Below are 11,324 nucleotides of genomic sequence, written 5' to 3'. Positions count from 1 at the left end.
AAAATGCTTTTAAAAGCCTCTGACAATCCCAGATGAGCAGCGTGATCATCAGAGGCTTTTTTTTAACTTTTAAAAGCATTTTTTCAGCAGAAGAGGTTGTAGAAAAAATGCTTTTAAAAATAAATACAAAAAAAGCCTTTGATGATTACGCGGTTCAGCTGGGCATGGGGGGGGGATTTTTGCTACTGGTTCTCCGAACCACCCACTACCATCGCTATTGGATCGGGCGATCCGGTCCGAACCGGGAGCATTTCACCCCTGCCCTACACCATTTCAGACAAGTGCCTGTCCATTCTGTTCTTTAAAACCTCCAGTTTTGAAGCCCTCCAAGCTTCTGAGAGAAAGATATTCCACTGGTTAATTGTTCTCAATGTTAGGGAATTTCTCCTTAATTCCAGGGTGCTTCTCTCCTTGATTTTTTTCCATCCATTGTTTCTTCTCCTGCCCTCTGGTGCTTTGGAAAACAGTTTGACCCCCTCTTCTTTGGGGCAGCCTCTCAAATACTAAAATCCTGCTAATAACTTATTTTCTTTGGACTAGCCTGATTCAATTTCTGCAACTATTGTTCATATGATTTTGTCTCCTGGTCTTTAATTGCCTTAGTTGCTCTTCTTTGAATTTTTTCCCAAACTCTTGACATCTTTTTCATAATGTGGTGACCAAAACTGGATGCAGTATTCCAGGTGTGGCCTTATTAAGGCTTCATAAAGTGGTATTAATACTTCGTGTGATTTTGGTTTTATGCCTCTGTTTATACACTTCATCTACCTCCACTTGGCTTTTGGTGTGTCTAGTTCTCCTCTTCTCCTTTCAACTCCTCCCACATCAATTATTGTTATCCCTACTGTGGGGAGCTGGGCCACTTCTGTCCCTTTGTGTGCTCTTTCTCCTCCAGGCATATGTTCCTCTCTGTCATAGAGGTTATATAATTTCCTTTTTTATATTTTTGTGTGTTAGAAATCCCACATGGGTCCCAGTATCAGGGAGCCCCAGTTGCTCATGGCTGAAGTCAGGTGATCTCTCTAGTTTGAGAAGAGTTTCTGATTCTTCCCTTTGTCAACCTGTGTATATGAACATTTGCTTAGTTTGCAAGGTGATGTAATTCAGAACTTTCTGATAATCAATTTGTTCTTAGATGTGGGAGTTTTTGTGTCCCCACTCCCTACTAGCAATGCTGATGATACCTATTTTTCTAATGAAATGTCTGCAAGAAAACCCCTCTGGAAGAGCACCAAGAACCCAGTTTTTATATCTTTTGTTTCAGAAACCATGCATAATGTTTTAAATGATTTAAATGATTTCTTCTTTGTTTTGACTAATTTTGTTCTCTTTTTTTGTGGAGCCTCTACAACTGAAATTCTGCCCCCCAAATGTTTTAATGGAGGGGTTCCTATTGGGGATCGCTGTAACTGTCCATCGCCTTACATTGAGCCATTTTGCAGTGAGGCAAGGAATGAAGTTGTAGTGGGTAAGTCCTCTTTTGTGCTCCTCCCGATTTCCATGAAGGTGATGATGGGTGTTGAGTTTCATGTGGAATTCATGGCAGTCTCTGCAGGCCCAGCTGGGACTCCTCTGCATCTGAAGAGCTTTAACCTTTCTCTTTTCTGATGCCATGGACAGCTATCTTTGTTGCTGTGAGGAAGCCCATGAAATAAATCAGATAATTATTTATTTGCATCTTTATATATTTATATCCTGCCAGAATCCTTAAACCTTGGGTGGTTAACAACTGTAAAGGTAAAGGTTCTCCTCGCACATATGTGCTAGTCGTTCCTGATTCTAGGGGGCAGTGCTCATCTCTGTTTCAAAGCCGAAGAGCCAGCGCTGTCGGAAGACGTCTGCGTGGTCATGTGGCTGGCATGACTCAATGCCAAAGGCGCACAGAATGCTGTTCAAACTGCTAGGTTGGCAGAAGCTGGGACAAGTAACGGGAGCTCACCCTGTTATGCGGCACTAGGGATTTGAACTGCTGAACTGCCAACCTTTTGATCAACAAGCTCAGCGTCTTAGCCACTGGCCAAGTGTGATTGGACACACAAGGAATTTGTCTTGGTGCATATGCTCTCAGTGTACATAAAAGAAAAGATACATTCATCAAGAATCATAAGGTACAACATTTAATGATAGTCATAGGGTACAAATAAGCAATCAGGAAACAATATTAATATAAATCGTAAGGATATAAGCAACAAAGTTACAGTCATACAGTCATAAGTGGGAGGAGATGGGTGGTGGGAACGATGAGAAGATTAATAGTAGTGCAGACTTAGTAAATAGTTTGACAGTGTTGAGGGAATTATTTGTTTAGCAGAGTGATGGCGTTCGAGAAAAAACTGTCCTTGTGTCTCATTGTTCTGGTGTGCAGGGCTCTATCGCATTGTTTTGAGGATAGGAGTTGAAACAGTTTATGTCCAGGATGCGAGGGGTCTGTAAATATTTTTATTCTTTTTTTTTCTTTTCTTTTTATTGAAAAGTTTTAAAATAGCTATCTTCGAGACCGCCTGCTGCTACCAACGACCTCCCATCGACCCGTGCGCTCCCACAGAGAGGGCCTCCTCGGGGTGCCATCAGCCAGACAATGTAGGCTGGTGACCCCCAGGGGGAGAGCCTTCTCTGTGGGGGCACCTACCCTCTGGAATCAGCTCCCCCCAGAGATAAGGAGAATCCAAGACCTCAGTGCCTTCCGTCGCGCCCTTAAAACCCATTTATTTAAACAAGCCGGGCTGGCTTAAGATGAAATTTTTAACTGTTTTTAAATGTTTTAAACGTTTTTAATTGGTAAATGAGTTTTAATTGGGCCAAATTTATATATCTTTTAATTGTTTTTAATATTTGTTCTGCATGTTTTTTAATCTGGCTGTACACCGCCCTGAGTCCTCAGGGAGAAGGGCGGTATAGAAATCCAATATAAAATAAATAAATAAATAAATAAAAATGTTTTACAAACAAATTCCCCCCCTTCCCCCACCCCTTCCCCTCTCCCTCCCCCCCCCCGACTTCCCAGAGCAAAATACAGGGTATTGCATTTAACAAACATAATCTAACATAAGCAAACTAACTATAAACTCTTAACTTCCCCTTACTCTTTAACTCCGCCATAGGTACTAAAATGTCAAACTAAAAAGAAAAATCATCTAAATATTTCATTCATAAGATATTTGCAACTTTTTAGTCCCATATTTATTTTGTATATAGTCAATCCATCTTCTCCATTCCAGTACATATCTTTCATTCGAACGGTCCTTCAAATATTTATTTATTTATTTATTTTCCAATTTATATACCGCCCTTCTCCCTGAGGACTCAGGGCGGTGTACAGCCGAATAAAAACATAAATTACAAACATTAAAATAGTATTAAAAGAATATATATAAATTTGGCCCCGTAGTTTAAGAACAATAACAAACCCATTTAAAACATTAAAAAAATTAAGAAAAAAAGTTAAGCCAGCCCGGCTTGCTGAAAAAAGAAGGTTTTAAGGGCACGGCGGAAGGCACCGAGGTCTTGGATTCTCCTTATCTCTGGGGGCAGTTGGTTCCAGAGGGTGGGTGCCCCCACAGAGAAGGCCCTCCCCCTGGGGGTCACCAGTCTACATTGTTTGGCTGATGGCACCCTGAGGAGGCCCTCTCTGTGGGAGTGCACAGGTCGATGGGAGGCCGATGGTAGCAGCAGGCGGTCTCGAAGATATCTAGGTCCTATGCCATGGAGCGCTTTAAAGGTGATAACCAACACCTTGAAGCACACCCGGAAGACCACTGGGAGCCAATGCAGCTTGCGCAGGAGAGGTGTTACATGGGAGCGCCAGGCTGCTCCTGTCACTACCCGCACGGCCGCATTCTGGACCAGTTGGAGCCTCTGGGTGCCTCTCAAGGGGAGCCCCATTTATTTTATTTGTTTATTTTATTTTATTTTGAATTTGTATACCGCCCTTCTCCCTGAGGACTCAGGGCGGTGAACAGCCAAGTAAAAACATCAAGTACAAATATTAAAATACAGTTAAAATATATATATATAAATTTGGCCCCATTAATTAAAAACAATAAACAAAACACTTAAAAACACTTAAAAAAATTAGGCCAGCCCGGCTTGCTGGAAAAGAAAAGTTTTAAGGGCACGGCGGAAGGCACTGAGGTCTTGGATTCTCCTTATCTCTGGAGGCAATTGATTCCAGAGGGTAGGTGCCCCCACAGAGAAGGCCCTCCCCCTGGGGGTCACCAGCCTGCACTGTTTGGCTGATGGCACCCCAAGGAGGCACTCTCTGTGGGAGCGCACGGGTCGATGGGAGGTCGTCAGTGCAGCAGGCGGTCTCGAAAATAGCTAGGCCCTATGCCTTGGAGCGCTTTAAAGGTGATAACCAACACCTTGAAGCACACCCGGAAGACCACTGGGAGCCAGTGCAGCTTGCGCAGGAGCGGTGTTACATGGGAGCGCCATGCTGCTCCCGTCACTACCCGCGCTGCTGCGTTCTGGACCAGTTGGAGCCTCCGGGTGCTCCTCAAGGGGAGCCCCATGTAGAGAGCGTTGCAGTAGTCAAGGCGAGAGGTGACAAGGGCATGAGTGACTGTGCACAGGGAATCCCGATCAAGAAAGGGCCGCAACTGGCGAATCAGGCGAACCTGACAAAAGGTCCCCCTGGTTACAGCTGTCAGATGTTCCTCCAAGGACAGCTGCCTATCCAGGAGGACTCCCAGATTGCGAGCCCTCTCTGTGGGGGCCAACGACTCACCCCCAATAGTCAGTGATGGAGTCACATGTAGAGAGCATTGCAGTAGTCCAGGCGAGAGGTGACGAGGGCATGAGTGACTGTGCGCAGGGCATCCCGATCAAGAAAGGGCCACAACTGGCGTATCAGGCGGACCTGACAAAAAGTCCCCCTGGCCACAGCCATCAGATGTTCCTCCAAGGACAGCTGCGTATCCAGAAGGACACCCAGATTGTGGGCCCTCTCCGAGGGGGCCAAAGACTCGCCCCCAATAGTCAGAGATGGAGTCATCTGACTATATCGGGATGCCGGGAACCACAGCCACTCAGTCTTGGAAGGGTTGAGTTTGAGCCGGTTTCTCCCCATCCAGATCCTCACAGCCTCCAGGCACCGGGACATTACTTCAAGGTACTGGTAGTACTTCGCCCCAAAACCACGGATGATCTCACCCAGCGGCTTCACATAAATGTTGAACAGAAGGGGCGAGAGAACTGACCTCTGGGGCACTCCACATATGAGAGGCCTCGAGGTCGACCTCTGCCCCCCTGCCAACACGAACTGCGACCGGTCAGAGAGAAAGGAGAACCATCGTAGCACGGTGCCCCCCATCCCCAACTATTCCAACCGGTGCAGCATGATACCATGGTCGATGGTATCAAAAGCTGCTGAGAGGTCTAACAGGGCCAGAACAGAGGAGCAACCTCTGTCCCGAGCCCTCCAGAGATCATCTACCAACGCGACCAATGCCGTTTCCGTGCTGTGCCCGGGCCTGAAACCCGACTGGAATGGATCTAGATAAGACGTTTCCTCCAGGTACTGCGGAAACTGTCGTGCAGCCACACTCTCAACAACCTTCGCCACAAAGCGAAGGTTGGAGACAGGACGATAGTTGGCTAATACTGCCGGATCCAGGGAAGGCTTCTTGAGGAGAGGCCTCACCACCGCCTCTTTCAAGGCCATGGGGAAGTAACCCTCACTCAGCAAAGCATTGATAATTCCCTGGAGCCAGCCCCGTGTAACCTCCCGGGAAGCCAATACTAACCAGGAGGGACAGGGGTCCAGTAAACATGTGGCCGCACTAAGTCTCCCCAGAATCCTGTCCACGTCATCAGGGGTCACAGAGTCAAACTCTTCCCAGATAACATTCTCAAGACTATTCCCCGTCACCCTGCCCGAATCTATTCTATTCTATTCTATTCTATTCTATTCTATTCTATTCTATTCTATTCTATTCTATTCTATTCTATTCTATTCTATTCTATTCTATTCTATTCTATTCTATTCTATTCTATTTCTTTTATCTTTTGATCATTTCTTTGGATAATTTCTTGGATCAGATCCATTTTTTCATCAATCTTTTGGATGTCGTTCTTAACTTCCTTCTTTACCTCATCCATATCTTTCCTAGATTGTTCATGGTTTCTGGTCATGCACTCTTGCATTTTGACCATTGTTTCTTGGATTGACATTAAAGTAGCTTGCATTGTTGGCAGACTGGGTGTGCTGGGTTGTTTCTCTGATGCAAACATTCCCCCTAGGGTTTTCTGTGACACCGGTGAGGCCGATGGTCCAGCTAAGATTGATGTCGTTTTCTTCGCAGTCTTCAACGTTGTCGTGGTAGTGCTCGTCATCTCTTTCAGAATTCTATATTGTTCCACCAGTATTTTATCAACTTTCTCCCAAATCACCATCCAACTTTTGTCTAATTCCTTTTTTTCCCTTTCCTTTTCACTTGTAAAAAATTCAATTCAATAGTCTCTCATTTACTTTATCTATTTTCTTTAGGTGAGATTCCTTTAACTGATTAATTGTCTCTTATAAAATACTTTATAAAAAATGCAGTAAAAATATAAGCTGGGATATAATATAGATATTACAATATATTAATATAAATTAATCCAAATAGCTAATATAAATATAAATAGATATAAATATAGATATATAAAAATAGATAATCACAGGCTTTACAAATCAATTAATTCAATTAGTTCCCACTATTTACTTCTATAGCACTACAATTATTATGAATCCTAATTTATTATATACTATATACTGTATGTACTATTACATACTATATACTAATTTATTTATTAATAAACACAAATATCACTATGATTCTTAATTCCGATAAATATCAATGACAATAGCAATTTTTTTTTAAAAAAAGAGGATTATATAGGAGTAATATATTTCAATTTTCTATTCAATTTCTATGACTTTTGTAAGTCTTTTTCGTCGTAATTTCAACAAAAGAGAGGTCTTTCCTGTTTCAATATGGTGATCTCCAATCTGCACAGTCACAGTCCACAATTTATTCTTTGCCAAAATACCTCTCTCCTTCCGTTAGAGCAGCCAAAAAAGGGAGGATACAAGAAATGTTCGTTTTCTTTAATTCTTTAAATCTCTGCACTTCAAATCCACGTCTCCTCACCTTCGTCTTCACTGTTTAAAGTCTTTCTCCGCTTGTCTCTGTCTCGTCCTCTTCCTTTCTGCTCACCTCCTCAGTTGCCACCCCTTTACGCTCTGAGATCTTCTCTTCCGTGCTGCTCCTTCGGAAAATTATTTCCTCCTCGGTTTTGCGCCAAAATGCTCCAAAATACTCCAAGATAACGATCCTCGCTTGCTCACCCTCGGCAGTTTTGCACTGTACTCACTCCTCCGCTTCCCCGCTGGTCTCAATCGGCTTGTCGGGCCTCCGGGCCAGCTGCACTCGTCAGCTAGCTTCTTCCCGAGCCTGGATTGAGGGATCTTCTCGGTACGGCGGAAGATCACACCTCTCCTCACCTCCCCCGAAGTTTCTCCTCTCTATTCCTGATCTCTCCAAGATCGGTCTTTGCCGAATAAGGCACCAAAAGCTCAGAAAACCGGCAACAGAGAGAGAGCGCTTCTCTCCTGTGCCGCCACAGCCCTACGTCACCGCCGGAAGTCTTTACTTGCATCCCAAACCATCTCCATAGGTGTACCTTTATGCAAATTCATAATTTTCTTTCAGGCCTCTTACTCTTATGGCAAATTCCATCGATCTATATTGTATCATCATCACCTCTGAGTCTGCTTTTTCTATCTGTGCCTGAACCTCTCCCATTTTATTCTCCAAATTCACGTTTGATTAACTTCCTCTAATCTTTCATCTAACCCTTCAATGTGGCTTGCCAAACCTTTAAATGCAAAAATAATGTCTTCTCTAATTGCCTTATTTCGAGCTTGAATTTCATCCTTGATTTCTGTCACTTCTCCAGTTACTTCATCCATTTTATCAGTCACCACTTTCATTTTTTCATCAAGAACAGAAGTAATTTTTTCTTCTAAAGAGAAGTCTTGCAGCTTTAAGGCTTGCTGCAAGGCTTCCAGGGTTAAAACTTGTGGCTCTACTGGAGCTGTCAAAGATTGTGGTTTGGGTGGTGGAATAGGGGAACTCAACAGTAATTTTAGCCCCAGCAGTTTTTATTTGCTTAAAAGCCATTTTCCAATTTTCAGTTCCAGATTAAAACTTTTACAACAGCCAATCCCAGAAATTAACTCAGTTTCCAATTAGTTTCAGTCCTCAGTAAATTTAAATTTATCTACAGTCCAATTTAATTCTTCTTTCTTTTGAGACAAGTTCCGTTTATTAGCAGCAGAGACTGTCAGCGCAGATGAATACTTTGAAGTTAACTTTCATTACCACACCTACTTAAGGCTCGGCACCATTTCCTTTCACTTTCTTCCCACAGCAATCAAGAAGGAAGTATTCAATACACAGGAGTTAAAGTTTAGTACTTGCAATTGGAGTTCCTTCTCACTTTGCTCTGCCTGCTTTTGTATCCAAAATGCTGTTAAAATGTTGCAGGGATGGTCGTGGCATCTTGTTCTGCTAAATGCAGAAGCATCCCGGGTCCGGAGCTTGTGTCAGGCTTCTAGGGAGCTCTCACCCTTTGCACCCCAAGAGTTATTCCTGGGACTTTTGGGGAGCTCTACCCAGGCCTGGCTGCTCTCTTTCCCCCCTTTTCCTGAGGGGAAAATTTTCAAGCCGCTAAACAGCTGTTTTTCACTGTTCTAGCGGTTTTGACAAGATCGCGGGGCTAGCGCTCCGAAAGGAGCTGCCATCGACAACGCGTTGCCACTGGAAGTCTGGGTCTGTAAATATTTTAACAGCCCTCTTTTTGACTCGTGTAGTATACAGGTCCTCAATGGAAGACAGGTTGGTAGCAATTGTTTTTTCTGCAGTTCTAATTATCCTCGGAAGTCTGTGTCTGTCTTGTTGGGTTGCAGAACCAAACCAGACAGTTATAGAGGTGCAAATGACAGACTCAATAATTCCTCTGTAGAACTGTATCAGCAGCTCCATGGGCAGTTTGAGCTTTCTGAGTTGGTGCAGAAAGAACATTCTTTATTGTGTTTTTTTGATGACATTTTTGATGTTAGCTGTCCATTTTAGGTCTTGAGATATAATAGAACCTAGAAATTTAAAGGTCTCTACTGTTGATATTGTGTTGTCTAGTATTGAGAGAGGTGAAAGTATGGAAGGTTTTCTTCTAAAGTCTACCACCATTTCTACGGTTTTGAGTGTGTTCAGTTCCAGATTGTTCTGGTCGCATTATGAGGCTAGTTGTTCAATCTCCCATCTGTATGTGGATTCATCATTGTCTCAAATGAGACTGATCACTGTTGTGTCATCTGCGAACTTCAGCAGTTTAACAGATGGATCGTTAGAGATGCAGTCATTGGTATACAGAGAGAAGTGGAGAGAGCACACAGCCTTGGGGGCCCCTGTGCTAATTGTACAAGTATTTGATGTGATTCTGCTTAGCTTCACCTGCTGCTTCCTGTTTGTTAGGAAGCTTATGATCCACTTACAAGTGTGTTCAGGTACCTGTAGCTGGTTTAGCTTAGTTAGAAGAGTGTCTGGAATGATGGTATTGAATGCTGAACTGAAGTCTACAAAGAGGACCCTTGCGTAGGTCTTTGGAGATTCAAGATGTTGTAGGATGTAGTGCAGAGCCACTTTAACAGCATCATCTGTTGATGTCTTTGCTCGGTATGCAAATTGCAAGGGGTCTAAAAGCGGGTCTATGACGGTTTTCAAGTGGGACAGCACTAGCCTTTCAAAGGTTTTCATGACTACAGATGTTAGAACAACTGGTCTGTAGTTATTCAGTTCCTTGATGGTGGGATGATAGTAGAGTGTTTGAAGCAAGAAGGAACATAGCACATCTCTAGTGATTTATTGAAGATATGGGTGAAGATGGGGGCCAATTGGTCAGCACAGACTTTTAAGCAAGAAGGAGTTATCTTGTCTGGGCCTGGAGCTTTTCCTGGCTTTTGTCTGCAAAATAGGTCTTGCACTTCCTTTTCTGTGATCACTAGGGGTTGTGAACCTAATGGGATGGGGTCAGTTGTAGGAGACTTGGCTGTTGGTACATCTGAGATGGGGGTTGTGGAGATAGGTGGCTGTAGTTTCCTTTCAAACCTGCAGTAAAACATGTTCAGGTCATCTGCCAGTTGTTGATTTCCTTCAGCTTGGGAAGGAGGTTTGCCATAGCCAGTGATATTTTTAAGAGTTTTCCACATGTTTGTTGGTTTGTTGAGAACTGATTCTTTAGCTTTTCAGAGTAGCTTCTTTTTGCTGCTCTGATCTCCCTTGTTAATACATTTCTGGCCTGATTGTACAGCATTTTATCACCTTTTCTGTAGACTTCCACTTTGGAATGACGTAGCTGCTTAAGTTTAGCTGTGAACCAAGGTTTGTTGTTACTGTATATTCACAAGTTCCTGGTCAGTACACATAAGTCTTCACAGAAGCTGACATATGAAGTTACAGTATCTGTGAGTTCATCCAGGTCTGCAGAGGTATCTTCAAAAATATTTCAATCAGTGCAGTTAAAGCAAGCCTGTAGCTTTAACTTTGCTTTCTCAGTCCAGGTCTTCACTGATTTAATTGTTGGTTTTGTGGTTTTAAGTCTTTGCCTGTAAGCAGGTACAAGGTGAATCATGCAATGATCAGAGTGTCCTACAGCTGCTTGTGGTAAAGACTGATAAGCATCTTTTAGTGTTGTGTAGCAATGGTCTAAAGTATTCTTGCCTCTAGTGGGACCATTGGCATGCTGAAAGTATTTTGGTAGCTCTTTCCTTAAATTTGCCTTGTTTAGATCTCCCAAAATAATGGGCAGTGAATCGAAGAATTTGGCTTCAGCCTCCATAATTTGGTCAGCTAGAGTTCGTAGTGCCTTGTTTACACAGGCTTGTGGTGGGACATAAACAGCAATTAGAAGAAATGAGGAAAATTCATGAGGCGAATAGTATGGTTTGCAATTGATAATTAATGTCTCTAGGTTTTTGTCATAGAATTTATATATTATATTTATATCCTGAGACCAGCTGTTATTGATATATAAGCATAAGCCTCCTCCATTCTTTTTACCAGATGTTTCTGCAAATCTGTCTGATCGTTGAATCTGAAACCCTGGGATATGCAGGCTGCTATCTTCAACTGATTCATTTAACCAGGTTTCAGAGAAGCATAGGGCTGCTGAATTGTAAAAGTCAGAATTGTATCTGTTTAAAAGGAGTATTTCATCCATCTTATTAGCAAGTGAACATACGTTGGTTAGGAAAATTAAAGGCAGAAAATTAAAGGTTTTAT

General features: G+C 42.9%; 1 protein-coding gene across 1 annotated transcript in view; it reads left to right on the top strand.

Moving 5' to 3' along the window:
* LOC117673439 (uncharacterized) overlaps positions 1 to 11,324 on the top strand; it is a 45,180-nt gene that overhangs the window by 24,188 nt on the left and 9,668 nt on the right. The window contains exon 2 of the mRNA XM_034430812.3: positions 1,343 to 1,468. Coding sequence (XP_034286703.2) covers positions 1,343 to 1,468 — 126 coding nt within the window. The remainder of the gene's footprint in view (positions 1 to 1,342; positions 1,469 to 11,324) is intronic.

Source organism: Pantherophis guttatus, chromosome 4 (genome assembly GCF_059756535.1).
Source record: "Pantherophis guttatus breed Tessera chromosome 4, ASM5975653v1, whole genome shotgun sequence".
Classification (NCBI taxonomy): Eukaryota; Metazoa; Chordata; class Lepidosauria; order Squamata; family Colubridae; genus Pantherophis; species Pantherophis guttatus.
The sequence above is the reverse complement of the archived record's forward strand: the minus strand, read 5'-3'. Positions and strand labels throughout refer to the sequence as shown.